This window comes from Theropithecus gelada, chromosome 6, assembly GCF_003255815.1.
Source record: "Theropithecus gelada isolate Dixy chromosome 6, Tgel_1.0, whole genome shotgun sequence".
Lineage (NCBI taxonomy): Eukaryota > Metazoa > Chordata > Mammalia > Primates > Cercopithecidae > Theropithecus > Theropithecus gelada.
This window is the reverse complement of record NC_037673.1, coordinates 103,699,089-103,717,845: the sequence shown is the minus strand read 5'-3', so window position 1 is coordinate 103,717,845 and position 18,757 is coordinate 103,699,089. Positions and strand designations below refer to the sequence as shown.

The 18,757-nt window shown below is 37.5% G+C and overlaps 1 protein-coding gene across 1 annotated transcript in view; it reads left to right on the top strand.

The window, feature by feature from the left end:
• Positions 1-18,757, top strand: part of FBXL17 (F-box and leucine rich repeat protein 17) — a 548,560-nt gene that overhangs the window by 509,446 nt on the left and 20,357 nt on the right. The window contains exon 8 of the mRNA XM_025389005.1: positions 15,616-15,758. Coding sequence (XP_025244790.1) covers positions 15,616-15,758 — 143 coding nt within the window. The remainder of the gene's footprint in view (positions 1-15,615; positions 15,759-18,757) is intronic.

Below are 18,757 nucleotides of genomic sequence, written 5' to 3'. Positions count from 1 at the left end.
GCTTTTCTCTGCTTCTTGGGAGCATTTCCAGCATCACTAGTTGCATGTTGTATGTGTCCCATAATGTTATTCCAGGTTTACAGTATTGCATTAAAATATACAAGAACTGCAAGAGATCACTTTTTACTCTGATATGCAATTTACTGGAGAGATGTACTGCTCATGTGGAGATGATTAGTGTCACAGTGTTTTAAGTGGATGCTCACAATACTCACCTTCTAATTGGCTCTGCAGTGAACAGTACTTGCACAGTCATAATAGTATAAATATCTTCTATTTTATTTATTCTCCTGCCACACTGAAAGTGAAGACAAGGACTCTCTTTTATTCATCTTTTTTTTTAATCTCCTTTGTTATTTTGCATGAAGTAATCATACAACAAATATTAGTCAAATTAACCTAAAGTTTAATAGTTCTTTGCATAATTTATTTCTCAACATTATTGACCCTCTTTAACTTCATAATTCTTAAACAAAATAATGATGCAGGATACTTCTGGTTAACATGAAAGTGGTGAGTATCCCCATCCAGAAAGGCATATTCAGCAATTCTTTTTTTACAGTCATGAATCTCCAGTAGTATACCAGTCCCTGAAGAGGTGGGAATGTCTTTGAAGAGTCCCAGTTTCACATTCCAAAAATGTCAGGGAGGAGGGTTCCAATGGACAGACCATGTTGATGAGCCATCTACATTGTCTGTCACCCTGCCTCCAAAAGGAGGAGATTGCCAGAAGTGAAGGGGGCAAAAGAGGATGACAGAGAGAAAGTGCCAGAATTCAACACAAAAATGACCTAAATCATTGTTATTAATACCATGTAACCTCTTGAACATAGAAACCTGAGAGGACAAGTGTGCCTGCATAAAGGAAATAATATATTTTTGGTAACAACACTGGACACACAGACAGCTCTAGCTCATTAATCACTTTCCCGTATTCCTGACAGATAACTAACCCCTGTCAATCAAAGAAGAAACAATCTGAAAGGAACACACATAGGATCACTTACAGTCCTATTAACTTGCATTTTATTTGAGAGCACCATTTGCAGAAAAGTGGGGATAGGGAGTGAAATGAGACCAACAGAACAGGAGTGACGTTTGTGGATCTTGTGTCTAAAGGGTTTTGAATCTATAAAAATTAAAAGAGCCTGTGAAGTTCCAGTTAAATACATTGCTACAGAACAGTGAAAACATGTCCTGATAAAGATATTGACCTAGGATACAAAGGAAGAATACAGCTTCAGACATTAAAAGCTAGATACATAAGAAGGGTAAGAAACCATGTTAGACTTAGGCTTCTTCACAGCAAACTGATGCACCTATCTATAAAGCCTCGAAGGTAAAATTAAGGATGATCCCAAAATTCAGTATTTAGCCATGTTGTTCTTCCCCAAGCATGAGGGTACCAGTCTTCCTCAAGCGTACAAGAACTTAGGGAATATATGATGAATCTTTCTTTTTTTAAAAAAAAAAAATGCTTAAAGGTGGTATCTAGCCACCAGAGATTAATCACAATAAAGATCTCAAGAACTTTAAAAAATTGTGGATAATCGTATGCTAAGTATAGAACCAGAGGAAAACAACCATGAGAATTGTGGTTACAAAAGAAGACAGAAACATTAAAACCTGACAATGTAAAAATAATAATATAGCTAACAAAAATAAAAGGAGGAGGAGGGAAAAGGGACAAGTGCTTGCCAGTTTTCTCATCTTTCCTAGAACTGATTCCTAATAGATTCTATCTGAATTTAAAGTGCAGAATTTTTTAAATGACTCTGAATTATTAAAGGTTCCATAAAATTTTGTCTCAATTGATGTAAATTATTTTTTAAATTATTGTATTTTATGGTAAAGAACTAGCTGAAAATCTGTGATTCTTATAGTTGCAATTCTATTTTGATTAAATTTATGTAAAAACAAATACATTTTTAAAAGCATGTGTAATTATATATCTGAATGAGATTTATGTATAAATCTCCACACATGTATAATTATCTGTAAGAGTGAGATTTATATATAATGTCCCCCAGGGTGGATCAGCTCCAGATGGTTTTCTTCTTAAGTCGTTGCAGGCAGGATTCAGATTATTTGCAACTGAGAATGGTTAGTCAGGTTTGGGACACATGCCTACCCCTGGCCTAAAGAAGGCAGGGAATCTTGGATCATATGCCCTAAACCGCATCCTATGGAAAGGAAAATTGAGAGTTTCTTGTGAGAAAATGAGAATTGATGCCAGGCAGGTAAAAACCACTGATGTCCCCCATCTTTGCCTCACTTTAAAACTTGCAGTAAAGTAAGCTTCTCTCCCACTCAGTATGCCACTAGAGGAATTAGCTGATTTAGTTTCTTTATCAGATCTGTTCCTTCATTCCTTTCAAAGTAATTACAGGCTGCTTCTTCCCTGTCTCATGACACTGATTATTAGCTAAAGCTAATTCATCAGCTGGATATAGGTGAAACACCTTTAGCTATCTTTCAGGAAAAGCTTAGTAAATTATTTGTCATTCTCCTACCCAAGAAATGTTCTCCCTGTAAGTAAAAGTTTATTAGATACCGTGAGAGGTCTTTGGGTTCAGCCATTTTCTGTCCCAGCTATAATTAGAAAGCTAGACAAATTATATCAACTCCTAGGGAAAAATCCACACACATACTCTTTTTAATAAATCCAATTTACTCTATTTGCTTGGTATTAACAACTGTTAACGTTATGTCCAAATTCCCTTCCTTCCTCGTTGGAAAGAACTATATTGCTAGAGCCAGTACATACAAATGGATAGTTAATTACTCGGCACAGAGGGTTATGTGATTCATCACTGCAATGTGGAAGTGAATGTTGCCAATTGTCGGCTTTTTCCAAACTGCATAGTGTTATATGGTTTATGTCGCAATCAATGGTGGCAAAACTCCAGAAAGAAATACCACCTAGGTGTCAGAGACTCATTAAACTGATCAGTCTGTAGTCCTTCGTCAGTGATTTCCAAAGCTAGCTATGTATCAAAATCACTTGGTGACATTTAAGGAAAAAAAAAAAAAAAAAGACAGCATTTATCCTCAAACCCACTGGAATCAGAATATTGTTGGTTGGGTCAGGGACAGATTCAGGATTTTGTAGTGCCTGAGGATTATATACAATATGAAAGCTCTCTGTAAGAAAAAGAATACAACACTATCTTGTTTCTACAGACTTTCCAAAACATATTACCATGTGAACACACTTCTAAGGCCTTCTAAGGTATAGGTCCATGTAAGTGATAAACCCTGAAGCTCAGCCTTCATTAGCTTCATGCTAAATCTGCCTGTGGGTTAGGGCCTAGGGATAAATGTGTGTGTATATTGGTGTATATATATGTGTGTGTGTGCACATGTGAGCAGTGTGCTTGTGTGCATGGTTTAAGCTCCCAGATGAGCAGAACCAGAACCAGGCCTCTCCCTTCTGTATCATCCATCCTGCTTATTCTATGCACCTCAACTTTTTTCTCTCAATGTTTCCTTTCCCTCCCTGTTTTGTTACTCCCTCTTGTGCTTTCTTTTCCTACTTCCCATTCCTTTGATTGTGTCCCCTACTTTTTCATTAGTTCCTAACCCTGACAATGATACCCGCAAGTCCCATTGCTGGAGTTTTGGATTGAAATAATTGCTGGACTTGAGAGATAGACAGGTATATGAGACAGCAAACTGGGAATGGAAGGAGCCATTGATGAGAAGATAATAGAGAAAATAAAAAACAATATAGAAAATTATTATTTGCTGTATTCTAATCTAGTTCTCTACTAAACTATCAAAACTGGAAATGTTTTAAATTTCATGTTTTTATTTCCTTTGCCTTTCTTATGGAAGAAATGCCCATAGCAAAAATCATTGCAAATATCTACGCTAATCCACATTCCAGACAACTGCCTCTGAGTTCCAACCGTACTGGTTGCAGTTAGGGAGAAACAATTGTGCTACATCTTCCGTGTTTAGTTTTAGTTTGTAAATAGCTGTATACTTTTTTTCCCCACATAATTTTACATGATTTTAGGTGTTGGATTTTGGCACCAGTAAATAGGTTTGTTTGCCTTGGGGAGCACTGAATTAGAGAGAAAACTCACTGTAGGAAATGTCAAGTTCTTAGTTTTACTCTGGGAAAATTAAGTGATCTATTCAGTAGAAGCCTTTTAAAAATGTTTTTCTTTTTACTTTGTAAAAATAAAGCAAGCATAATGTTGAAAAATTTTAAATACACAAACATGTAAGGAAAAATATGTATTACCTGTAATCTCCCCCTAGCAAAGACATTTCAGTGACACAGTCATCACAGTGATTGACATATTTGTAGCTACCCAATAAATACTTTTCGAATAAAAGAATAAGTGTGAACTCTAGACCAATGAACAAGACCCCTTTCTGATTTTTCCCCTAAGTGCTTATAATTGTGATAACTAATATGTACACATACACAGTCCCTAGCTTACGTTAGTTTGAGTTATGATTTTTCAATTTTATGATGGTGTCAAAGCAATACACATTCAGTAGAGATGGTACTTAGAGTTCTCAACCAACCATTTTGTTTTTTCCTTTCAGTATAGTATTCAATAAATTATATGAGATATTCAATAACTTTATTATAAAATGGGCTTTGTGTTAGATGATTTTGCCCAACTGTAGGCTGATGTAAGTGTCTGAGCACATTTAAGATGGGCTAGGCTAAGTTATGATGTTCTGTAGGTTAGGTATATTAGATGCACTTTCAACTTACGATATTTTAAACTTACGATGGGTTTATTGGGACATAACCCCATTGTAAGTTAAACAGTATCTCTATTTAAACAAATAGATATTGAATAATAAGAAAGACTCATCTAGACAATGATGATGCAAAGATTAATAAGAGTGGTCTTTGCCCCCTCAGTGGAGTTTACATCCAGTAGAAGAAATCAGTGTATTCCTACCAATCCAAGGACACTTAGACATACAAGGACACAAAGAGCAACTATGTAAAATTCCATGTAAGAAATTTCCTTCAAAATCTAAGAGCCAAGAAATTTTTTTTTCTTTTTACATCCTTGAGTCCTCTTTTTCTCACTCCACATTCAATCTATGAGCATATGCTGTTGGTCCTATCTTTAAAATCGATTCAAAATTCAACCCCTTCTCTCCATCTCTATTATGCAGCCCTAGGCCAATCCATTATCACTTCTTGCTTGGATAATTGCAATGGCCTCCTTATTGGTCTTCCTGCTTCTGTTCTTACCTCCTTACAGTCTGTTCTCAATCCAGAAGCTGGAGCAATTTGTTGAAATTTTAACTTAAATTATATCACTCCTGTGCCCCAAATATTTCGGTCAATTCCCGTTTTATTTAGAGTGAAAGCCAATATTGTTTAAAATGGCCTACGAGGTTATTTTTCCACCCTCTTTTCCATTAACTCCCTGATCTCATCTTAATGGCACTCCATCGTTTTGGAACAAGCCAGCAGTCTTCCTACCTCATGGCCTTGGCACTGGGTTTTCTCTGCATGGAAAACCTTTCCCGCAGATATCTTTATGGCTTACTACCCCAGCACTTCAGGTTTTGGTCAAATGTCACTTTCTTTGTGAGGCCTTCTCTAGCAGACTTCATTAAAACCTCAACACTCTCATCCTGGTCCCTGCTTTATTTTTCTCCAAAGAATTATTGCCATCTGACAAAGTATATATTCTACTTATTTATTTGTATCCAGAATACAAGTTCCCCAAGACCAGGAATTTGATCTTTTTATCCCCAACCACTGAAACATTCACCTGACACATAGTGGGTACTCAATTTGTATTTGTCGAATAAAAGAAAAGATAATCTATTCACTCTGCCATTATCCCCCATGTTCTTCCCTTTTCCTCCAGTTTCCTTTGCTTCACTATCAGAATACTTTTACAATGTTTATTGGTCAGTCTGACAACATGTGTGTTTTCACCAACCTTGGTGTCTTTTAAGTGGCGTTCACTGAAATCACATCCTACTCTGATGCACACTAGGTCAGACAATTTTTTTTTTTTTTTTCTTAAGACAAAGTCTTGCTCTGTCTCCCAGGCTGGAGTATAGTGGCGTGATCTTGGCTCAATGCAACCTCCACGTCCCAGGCCCAAGCAATCCTCCTGCCTCAGCCTCCCCAATAGTTGGGACCACAGGTGTACATCACCATACCCAGCTTATTTCTTTTTTATTTTTTGTAGAGATGAAGTTTTGCCATGTTGCCCAGGCTGGTCTCGAACTACGGGCCTCAAGCAATCTGCCTGCCTTGGCCCCACAAAGTACAGGGATTGCAGGCATGAACCGCCATGCCCAGCTTCAATTTTTTTTTAATCTGAGACCTGCTTAAAACTGATACTCTGTCTTTACAGTGATCTGAAAAACTCAGTTTAGAGAGCTGGACAAGGCAGATATATGACAGAGACACTAATGTACTTTTCTATCTCTGCAAACTAACATATTTAAACTCAGAATTCATTTCTCATCAAGTGAGGAAATCTAATGTAATGTCAGGATTTTGAAAAGGATGCATAATTCTTTGATGAGTAATATATGTATTTATGCAGGCTGGAATAAAAAAGAATCATTGAACCAGGGACTTTAGGTTCTCAGCTAATGTTAGAGTTGTAAGGTTCTTTTTCTTCCTCATCTTTAATTTTAAAATTTAATAGGGGATTGTCAGGGGAACCTAACATTCTACTCAAAGGGTTGGTTCCCACCAAATACAGCACCACTGAAAACCAGAGCAGTGGATCAGGTTCCTGTTAAATATAGGTTCTAAATATGCCCCTTGTTTATGACATTTTTGGAAGTCACATAATAGGAATCATTTCTACATACTCAATCAAATTTGTGTCTTTCTGTTTTCAAAATAAAAATAAATAAGGGACAATGGGTAAATGCTTATCCTTGCTGCTGATGCTTAAAACACATTTGTTTAAAAAATTCTTCACTTGAACTGACTTTTTCACCAACTTGTTCATCTCATAGGAAGGAAAGCAGATGCAACCTATAAATAAGTCTTGCATTACTGTTTCAGGAGTTACAGGGCAGGAGAGCCTCTACCCAGAAAGGTCAGGGGCCACAGCCAGCTTGCTCCCTTTGTGAGTCAGACAATACCTGAGTGTTGCTATTCTGAATTCAATAAGCAGAGTTATGTAAAATGAATGCCCCTGCATGCAGCTGCTTGAAAATGCTAGCACAATTCAAATTTTTAGTCTCTAATGTTATCCACCATTGATGGGCAATCATTTTTATTATTTGTATTTTTCCACTTGATTTTCAGAGATTCCAAGTTTCTAAATAAAAATACTCCACCATCTTTGAAATTTTCACAAACAATTGAGCATTTGCAACATTTTCTATAACCTTATTTTTCCCTGAATTTACTTAAGCTTCATGTCTTCAGATTACATGGGAAATTATCTGGTGTTTAGAAAGCTATTCTTTGCTGTAGTCTAATAACAGAAAAATTATGTGCCTTCCCATCATTAATTTAATTTAATAGATATCTACTAAGTATTACAAGGGTAGAGGCACTCTGCTAGAATTATTTTAAAGTATGACACCATGATAAAGGTAATACAATACCATTAATCTTTAGGGAAATGGAAATTAAAACCCACGAGAAGGTACTACTACCTACTCACTGGAACGGCTGTAATCCAAGAGAGACACATTATCAAGTACCAAGAATGCAAGGGAAACTGGAACCTTGCATACATACTGGTGGCAATGTGAAATGGTACAGCCACTTTGGGAAAACACTTTAGCAGTTTTTTATAAAGTTAAACATACACTTACCATGTGACCCACAAATTCCACTCATAGGTAATTACCCAAGTGAAATGAAAACATATATCCACACAAAGACATGTATGCGCATGTTCACAGCAGCATTATCTGTAATAACCCCAAGGTGGAATCCACCCAGATGTCTATCAGCAGAATGAAATATTATACAGCATTGAGAAATGAACAACACTACCAGTATACATAACAACGTGGATGGATCTCACATGCGTAATGGGCAGCTAAAAACCCAGAAGAATGTTTGGTGTTTGACTCTATATCAAGTTCAAAACAGGAATGGTAATGTGTGTGATTGGAAGTCAAGATCATGATTATCCTTGTTGGGAGAGTAGAAGTGACTGAAGTGGGGATGAAAGACCGCAGGTGTGCTGGAGTTGCTCTGTTTTTCAGCCTAGAAACTGTCACACAGCTGTGTGAACTTTGCTAAAATTCATCAAGGTGTACCTTCAGACATGTACAACTTTCTACAGTTAGTTATGCTTCCAGAAAGTTAATTAAAACTATGAAAAATGAGTGACACTTGATTTTCAGACATTCAGAGGTCCTAGATAAAACACACTCTGTATTCACTGCTTCAAAGATTTTACAATCTAATGGGGAAGACAGACATGTTGACAAATAATTTTAACATGAAACAAATTCTGGTAAGCGCTACATTAGAAATATAAAATAAGTACAATGAAGAAAAGGAAAATGTTTACAAAATGTTGCAAAAAAAGAACGATCTTGAAAAAATGTTTTAGAGTGTGGTCAGTGTGCAGTTTACTATAGAAAATAGGAAGAATATAATAATGCACAAAAGTGGATGGAAAGGACATAAATTAGAAGTAAAGAGATTTAAAAGTATTGGATTATATACAAAAGTAACTACCGTTTGAGAGACCAAATTGTTTTAAAGTGTCAGAACACATTAGCTATTTATATCCTTAAAAGGAAGCTCTTTTGTTTTCACTTGACTGACTTTGCCCAAGCTGTAGGTTATTCTTTCAGTGGTTCTCAGCCCTAGCTGCACATCAGGATCACAGAAACTTTTGTAGCTTCTCCTGAATCAGATTCTCCAGGGGTGGGACTCAGGTGTCTGTACTTTGAATAGGCACCTGTGATTCTCCTGAGCAGCCTGAGTTAGGAGTCATCCCTGTAGTCCCTGCGGGGTGGAGGGAGCCTTCGCAGGGACCATCAACGCAATAAATGATTCTGAAAGTGTCATTTCTTTGTTTTTGGAGCTTCTGTGTCTTCTACAAAGAAGAGCACGTTTCATATTTATCTCTTTGTAACCGTGCCAAGAAATTTCTTTGCAAATGGCTTTTATCGAAGTATTACATGAAAGATGTTAATCCTACTGTTAAATTTTAACCCTAATTCTTTCAAGCACTAGGGCTTTTCTTCTGATTTTATTACAGGTACATAGATCCATAGCAGAAGATAGAACTGGAAAGGACAAAGTGGCACATGCAGGTCGCTTGTTAATGCACTTGTATGACTAATCTTCCTTCTATGAGGAGGAAATGTATTTTTAGTCCTCACATTTATATATCCGATGTTCCATTGTGAAAATGTTGTCACACTTAGAAAATGTTAGTCCTCTACTTAATTCATTCACTTGTTATCTATTGTTAGCTTGTCCATACTTTTTTTACTCCTTGTTTTGAAATCATTTTCGAATTACAGAAAAGTTGCAAAAATAGTAGAGTTTACATATAACTCTTCACCTAGCTACCTCTAACTTTAACAACCTCTATAACCACAATACACTTATCAAAGCCATGAAATTAACATGAAACAATTAAGTGAACTACAAGTCTTATTTAAATTTAACTAGTTTTTCCTGATTTGTCTCTTCCAGGATCCAACCCAGAACCCCACATCGTGTTTAATTGTCACGTCATCCTAGTTTCCTCCAGTTTGCAACAGTTCCTTGTCCTTTTTTTTTTTATTTCATTACTTTGGCCTTTTTGATGAGTGCTAGTTAATTAATTCATAGAATGCTTTTCATTTTGGATTTGTGTGGTGTTTTCTTATAAGTACATTGAAATTATTCATCTTGGCAATAATATTGTAGAATTGATCAGGGAGTACATGTGATGTTAATATGTTTATATTTATCTGACTATTTGTATCAGTATGGACTTGTGGATACTTATTTTATGAACTATAATACATACTATCATTATTTATTTTGATGCTCAGATTGTTCCAGCTTTGGTCACTGGCAGCAGCTTCTGATTGGATCCTGTGTCCTTTTGAAATGCCCCCATTCTTTTAAAAGCTCTTCTTTTTCTGACATCACTAGATGTTCCAGACTCATCTTGTACCTTCCCTGCTCCACTAAATCAGCCATTTCTCTACAAAGCTCTGATTCCTTTCATTGGAGAATGATATTTGGAAATAAAGATCTGAGTGCTGCTAGGGTGCCATTGCCCCCAGTCCCTCCCAGCAGAAAGAGCTAGGAAATATATATATGTACACTAATCCAGGAATACACATACACAATACTTATTACTTCTATAGCTACCTATGTATCTGTGTACGTGTGTGCCTCTCCTATTTTCTTATTTGTAACTTCTTTCTCTAAGAGTGAAAACACTAGCTGTCATTATTTGCAATCCTAGATTACACAGAGTAGTTACTAAATTCCTAACTCATACTCCTGTGACAAATAAATTTACTTACTAGAGTATAGTATTTGTTTGCTCACAATTCTTTTTGGTTTTCCTCTTGTAATATACAGTCAAGATCATGTTTCCAAAGTGACTTAAATTCATTTTTAATTCCTATCCCCTTTGCCATAGTTGTATTATTCATCTGGGTTATGCTGTTTATTTGAGTTCATTTGTTACTGTTTGTATTCCTCTTTGGATTCTTACACATTTTTTTTTTTTTACTTTGAGAAGTGTGTAAAGCATTGCTATGGTTCAGAGAGTTGAAGTTATATGAAAAGAGCTATTACAAGAAGTATCTCTTCTATCTCTTCTTCCTCACAACCCCACCCCCACATCTCATGCCTGCTTCTTTATTTTTTACCAACCTTTATAGTCACACAGTATTTTGTGGTTTCTGGTTTATGCTTCTCCTGTTACTTGTGCACAGATGAGCAGATTAATACGTATTTTATTATATTCCCTTATGCTTTTATGAAGGGTGGTAGCACATCATATAAACTCTTTTGACCTCTGCTTTTGTTTTACTTAATGATTTGAAAATCATTCCAAATTAATTCCTAGGGATTTTCCTTATTCATATTTTTAGAGTGGCATAGTATTTTTCAGTTGTGTGGATATAGCATAGTTATTCGACCACTCTCCTATTTATGGATATTTAGGCTGTTACCATTATTTTGCAATTACAATCAGTGCTCCAATAAATAAACTTGTATATATTGAAGTAATTTTGTACTATTAGGGGTATATTGTCTGAGTAGAATCCTAGAAATGGAATTTCTTGGTCAAAATTAAGTGCATGTGTGCTTAAGTCTTTTAATCACTCTGTCATTTGTATGCCTATGGGGATGACTATTGGGGGTTAATGTATATCCTTCATCAACACACAAGTTACTGAACTACAGCTTTTAATTTGTGTACCTTTTTTAAAATTTAACTTTCTTCATTAGTTGCACTTAGCACATTAAAAAGTATATTAAAATTGCATTGGAGTTAGGAATTAGTCTTGCATAATTTATCCCTTTTCAAGGTTCAATAAATACCATTGTAATGTGTCAACAGCCTCTAATGAAGGTAGTAATGATACATTACATTTACAGCCCTATCATCCCAGGTGCAGACTAGAATTTTATGATCACTGATAGAGAGTAGGCAGTTCAAGAACTCTAGCAGTGACATAATGACTAAGTATTTATATAATGCTATCATTTGCCCAGAGTTTTTTATTTTTCAAAATTCTTTCAAGTCTCTTCATTTTATAGCAACTACTCAACTGTAGGATGGATTGGGGAAATATCAAATAAATTACGACATTTATGTAGTGCAAAGTCCCTTACATCTGTTATCTCACTTGAGCCACAAACCAACCTCATGAAGTAGACAGGGCATACAGTCAACCTCCCCATTGTCCAGGTAAGGACGCTGAGACTCAGAAAAGTGAAATGTGATCCCGATGTCAAATATCTGCTAGGTAGTAGGGCTAGAACCGAACTTGAGACTAGACCACACTACAGGTTTTATAGCTACCTGTGAAACAACAATGAAAAACTGTCCAAGGACATGATATAGTCAGAGAGAGGCAAATTACGTGCTGTATATTTTGGAATCAGAAGATTGCCTCAGGCCAGATCCATTCTGACCATGTGCAGGGCCCTACTCCCACCCTAAGTGCTGCTGCTGTAACAGAATAAGCACTGGCCAAACGACCAGCCTTAGTTTGCACGCCAGTTCTGCCACTTTATTAGATTTCGGGCCTTGGTGAGCTATTGAACCTCTGTTTTCTTACCTCTGAAATGGTTATCGTTCTGCAGAGCTGTTGGAAGAATTAAGAGTAACTTTATCAGAGAGACCCTCCCTGAAGCCCCCAGCTAAATGTTATTCTATCCTACAGTGGTCAGTCCATTTCCTTCAGAGCACTTGTCACAATTTAGAGTTATGTTTACTTTTATGTTTATTTGTTTCACATCTGTCTCTTCTGCTAGACTATAAACTTCATGACATTAAGGACTCTGCTTGGTTTTGTTACTCTGTGTGTGTTATACCACCCACATTAATCACTGAATAAATCTCTCTGAAATGAGTCTTCCCACTTTCTTGTACTTGTTTTTACTTCAGCCACGTAGAATACCTGCAGCTCACTTGTCCTTTCTCATCTCTCTACTTTCACACATGCTGTTTCCTTTGCCCAACATACCTATCCTTGTTTCTTTGTTTATCTGGAAAACCCTTACTCATCCTTCAAGACCTAACTCAACTGTTCTGCGAGGGCTTCTGACATATCCCCATTTCCCTGAAGCATGAGGGGGCTGTTATGCCCCCTTAGCATGCCTTTGTTATAGTCGTTGCTGTATTCAATGGATATTTTTAAGAACCTCCTCTGTATGAGGCGTGTGTTGGGTGCTGGGCACACAGCAGTGAATAGGAGCTGTCATTCTACTGAGGGAGTGAGCCACAAAGAAATAAACAAATAATAACATTCCCAATAGCAATAAAATGCTAGGGTGATCAGTTCTGAGAAGTTGACTTTTGACCTGAGATCTGAAAGGTAAGGAGTTGGAAAAGGGAAGAGAGAGGGGGTGAGCCTTGGATTGTGACTGTTTACTGAGCTGTTCCTCATTTCTACCCCACCTCACCCCCACCCCCCACTTCCACTCACCTGGCCTCTGAGCTCCATGAATCTTATATTCCTAGTAACCAGCATAGGCCCAGCATGTCACACTGCACTTCCACCACTGGTGGCATGGCCTGTGAGAACTTCCAGTTGCCTTGCCCCATGGTTCTGCTGGGAGCTGGCTTCCAACTTAAAATCCACTCCCCAACTTACTATCTTGTGACACTAGGAAAGTTATTCAATCTCTCTGTGACTCCATTTCCTGATTATTAAAGTGGAAATAACAGTAAGACTTAACAGGGTTGCAGTTAGTAATAAATCAGATAATGCACCTGAAATTCTTAGCCAAGGGCCTGGCACATGGAGTGTAGTCAATAAATGTTGGCAAAAATGTTCTAGAGCTCATGAGGTGGTTATTAAATAAATGAATGAGTTAAGAAATAATAAAGTTTCTCCTCCTGGCTAACACAGTGAAACCCCGTCTCTACTAAAAAATACAAAAAACTAGCCGGGCGCGGTGGCGGGCGCCTGTAGTCCCAGCTACTCGCGAGGCTGAGGCAGGAGAATGGCGTGAACCTGGGAGGCGGAGCTTGCAGTGAGCTGAGATCCGGCTACTGCACTCCAGCCTGGGCAACAGAGCGAGACTCCCTCTCAAAAAAAAAAAAAAAGAAATAATAAAGTTTCATTCTAACTTCAGTAAATAGTGCTAAGTCAGAAGAAAAGCCTCCAAACATCAGTAATTTTACCACCCAGAATCAATAGCTATTGACGCTTTATCTGCTTATAAAGCAGGCTGTGACAGTCAGGGCTTTTCTGGATAGTACAGGGCTTTCGTGTTCTAGCCTCACACCTCAATGAAACAACTTCACAAAATCTACCAACCTCAGGCCATCCTGCAAGTGGTGCTTTGTCATCTTTGGAAATTATAGTTTGAGCACTTTTTATTAAAAGGGATTTATTTTATGTATCCCCTACTTCATTTTTCTTAGCAGATCTTCAGGATATCATAAGCAATGAAAGTTATGATGGTACCAGAGAGAACAATTTTCTTAGGTCAGAGACACCAAAATTAACCTGGGATGTTGCTCCTTCTACACAAAGATAGTATTCAGACCATTTCTGCAAACTTTTAGTAGTTGGCAAATCCCCAAATCCCTTGGAAAACTTTAAATATCAAAACAGCATGCACAAAGATGAAAACATTAACAAACTGGTACATAAAGAACTTTAAAAAAAAAATTATCTCTATTGTATTTTCACTGGAAAATACTGGGATCATGATTGCTATTTGTATAAACATTAAATATCTGGCTCCTTGGGAGTGCTTTCCTACTGGAATGTACAGACATGAGTTTTCTAGTAAAAAATAAAAAAAAAAAAAGACTGAGGTAATTAGCAAAGACAGACTTTTCCAAATATTCTCTTCTGTGAGCTGTAGGAGTAAACATTTGTTAACATGAGTGCTTAACTCTATCCATCTAGTCAACACATTTTGGGAACTATCATTCACCTTTATTGTCACAGAAATCAACTTATGCTATCTTAGAAGGAGGAAATTATCAGAAAACCATTTCTCTTTTCTTTTTGATATTTGTGGCACTGTTTTCAGGGTTTTCATTCACAAACCAATGCACCATAAACTGGTGCTGGAGTACTGAAATTTGTTTTTCTGCTCCATAAATATAGAGGTGGGCACATCTATCAAAGTCGGTAGAAAAGAGCCACATTCACCAACTGGTCACTCTGATGGGGTAATGGGCTGTGGGGCTTTGCAGTGATTAGTAGTGCACGTCATAGATTGTGGGATAAGAGTCTGCACTTTAGTGGTGGTGCAATGCTAAACAGCTAAGAAGACTACAGATACTCTCATGGTTTACAGATGACAGGCTTCATTTTATATGTTAATAGAAGGAAGACTTCTGATAGGATGAGGAAATTCACCATAACAAATGCATTCCCTTTACTGAACTCTAGCATGGCACCAGTTAAAATCAGCTGTATGTATGATGTACTCTTAATTCCTAACAGTCCCAAGAAGTACTAATGTGAAAAATATTTTATACTTTTACATTTTATAGGTCATGAGCAGATGGAAAAAATTATGCCAATTGGTAAAGACATTCACATGCAGTATAACACTCCTCAAAACGGTGTTTACATGGGTTTTTCTTGAAAAAAAAAATTAAAGTTATCTTGGGTAAAATTATTACTTGGGTTTTCTTAAACGTTGTATCTGTAATTCATTTTAATGTATTCCTTCTGCAGAGCTGCATGTTTGAAAGCACAGGTAACCTTGTAATGAATAAAACTGATAAAAGGTTGTGTCCAATGAAAGGGAAATTATGGAATGATTATTCACTTTGCAAAAGGGTTTGTCATAGGGAAGCTTTCCTAAAGCATTTCAAATTTAATTTAGTTTATAAAACATTCATTTACACACAAAATTTCAGGAACAAATTTAGTGAGGAAATGAGATGAATAGTCATAATAAGATAGAGCTCCCTTACACTGCTAACGTTAATGCTTTCTCTCTGTCCCTTCTTGCAGCACTGATAGCCATTGGGCGGTACAGCATGACAATAGAGACTGTGGATGTTGGATGGTGTAAGGAAATTACAGACCAAGGAGCCACCCTGATTGCACAGAGCAGCAAGTCTCTGAGATATTTGGGGCTGATGAGATGTGATAAAGTAAGAGTTGACTATCAAGTTGTTTGCTTTCTACATATCAGTATAGTTAATAGCTTGATGTCGTATCCTCTCCTTCTCTATCCCCACCCCCATATATTCTATATTATATATACATTTTATATATATACACAATTATAGCTATGCATTGTTTGCCTGCTTTTGTAAACTAATCTGGGATTATCTTTGCATTTCCCCACTTAATAATTCTGTGCTTAAGCAGAAAGAAAAAGTAATCATATATATATAGTCAACTTAGAGTTTGGCATCCTATTTATAAGTCCATGGACCAAAATGTAAAAGGTTACATGACAAACTGCAATTTTCAGGGTCTAGCCGTAAAATTATATTCTGTGTTTCAAGTTTCCAGCAACAGTAAAGGTGGAAAGAACAGTGCCAAATTGGTTTTTCACAAGTGTGTAATTTTGGTACTGAACATCTATGTATTCTGGCCACTCGGGAACAAGAAAGGGCCAGTGAGGGAGTATGTGGGAATTTGCATCTCCCCGTACATCAGATGCCACTCCTAGCACGTGATAAGAAGTGATTCCAGAGGTCCTGGCGGAAGGCCTGTGGAGCTGACCAGCGATGTGAGCATGAGTTTAGGAAATGGTGCAGCATTTAATGTGGGACCCTTTGAAGACTGAGAAAACAGATAATAAAAATCTATACTGACACCTGTAATCCCAGCATATTGGGAGGCCAAGGCAGAAGGATCACTTGAGCCCAGGAGTTTGAGACCAGCCTGGGCAACAAGGCAAAACACTCTGTCTCTACCAAAAAAAAAAAAAAAAATAGCCAGGCATCATGCCACACACCTGTAGTCCCAGCTACTAGGGAAGCTAAGGTGGGAGGATCCCTGAGCTCAAGAGGCCGAGGTTGCAGTGAGCCGTGATTGCGCCACACCACCCCAGCCTGGGTGACAGAGCAAGACCGTGTCCCAAACAAACAAACAAAAACCCAAAAAAAAACCTACGCTAGACACCAGGCACTCCATAGATGTTTTCTTCTTCATTTATTCCATGTTTTTCCTATAACAAGTCTAAGAAATAGTTATTTGCATTGTGAAGTGGAGAAAATGGAGGCTCAGAAAGACCAGTCAGTGGCCCAGGGATACTCTGGCAAGACTTCACGCTGGGTCTTTGGAGTCTGTATCCAGTGCTACTGGCACAACCCAGGGGGCGTTCTCTGGCCACGGGGACTGCTTCCTTAGAAAAGGTCCAGTTCGGACACTTGCTCAGAAAGTGCCGCCATCTTGTACTGATTTACACATGTGTGCTACTTTTGTAAATGGTGATTAGGAACAAATCTAGCAAAATAATGTGAAACTAAATAGACTTGCCATTCAAAGGGCATGCATTTTCTAAATGTAGCAAATCTGGGGGCAAATGAAGTATGGCCCAAAGCCCTTGTGTCCTTTGTCATTTTTTGTTAATTGACTAATTCTTTTCTCCAAACACTTTAGAATTCCAGCTTATACTAGACCTTTGCCAGTTAGTTATGTTTAGAGAAATGTTGTTATATATTCTCAGCCCAGCCCGGAAGCGACTTACTTTGTAACTAAGCAACAGCACTGAGACCCAGGGCTTGCAAGTCTCCCACAAATCTTTCTACTAACCAACCTAATGCTGCTGCTAACCCTGCCACTTTAAAATGACTTCTTTTAAGACAAGTTAAAGGGTCCACCATAGGCAGAGTGCTCTAGAAACAGGAATCGATGACAGCAGAACTCCTTAGCTTCCAGCAGAAGCTGCCACGTGAATGCTGTCTGACTAAAGCTACCAAAATGTAAGCATTCATGCATATGTGTCCACAACGATTCTCAGAAATTGCCGTATTTCTAATCTGTAATCTTTAGATGGTTAAGATCGGCTCCATCTTCAGAGATACACTGTAGAAGTTGTATGTTACAGTTACTACAGGAGAATATTATTCCCGACATATTTGCTGACCAGCATTTTGCTGATTTTTAGTTAAGAAATGGGTTATTTTCTACCCAAATGCAAATTAGTCCAAAATTAAATAGAGACACTGTACAGATTAGCTGTATCCCTAAGGGTTTTAGCCCTTTCCCTGGGCTGCCTCTGAATCCTTTCTCTAACCAGAGAGCCACTCTGAGAACCCATTGGCTCCAGCATGATGCCGTCTGGTCAGAGCCTGCTGCAGCACAGCCCAGGGAGATGCTGGACCCAGCCTTGCTGTCTGGCTTCCTCAGACTTAAAGCAGCTCAGAGCCAAATACGAGAGGCTCTGTGAGGATGGAAGACAGTTCCAAACCACACACAAAGCACAAGTAAAGGCTTGCACAGAAAAGCCTGCTTGTTGGTTTAGTTGGATGGAAATGTAAAGTAGCTATTCAGTTTTCAGATTTTGTATGATGCCATCCATCTCCAGATTTTAAGTTACCATCAAGATTCAAAGGAAGATTTGAGTAGCAAAGAAAAGAAATTAGTAGCAAGGGTATAGTCTGCGGAGCCAGAGTTCAGGTTCAGATCTGGGTTTTGCACTTACTAGTTGTGTCACCATGGGCACAGTGCTTGTTTCCTCTCAGTGCTTGTTTCCTCATTTGCAAAATGAGGATACTAGTACCTATCTTGTAGAATTATGAGCATGTAAATGAGTTAACATATGTAAAGCACTTAGAATAATGTCTATTATATATAAAATGATCTGTTACTGATTATTCTTATCATCAATATCATTATATTAACCCGTGCTGTGATAGTGGAATTTCCCAATGAGAAAAAAAAAAATTGTATTGCCTGCTATTCAATTTTGAAAGAAAATTAGAAAGAAAGGAAAAAAAAAAAACAACTCAAATTAGAGAATGCTTTGCCTTTGTGCTTTTTCCTCAACTAAATTTAAAATTAAGATTATTTTTTATATAAAGATGTTAGTAATTATACTTTCTACACACCTCTGCAATGGAAAACTAATGCCTCCGTAGGACACTCAGTATTTGGAATGGATTTATTAACCATCTACTCCAGCACAAGGATGCAG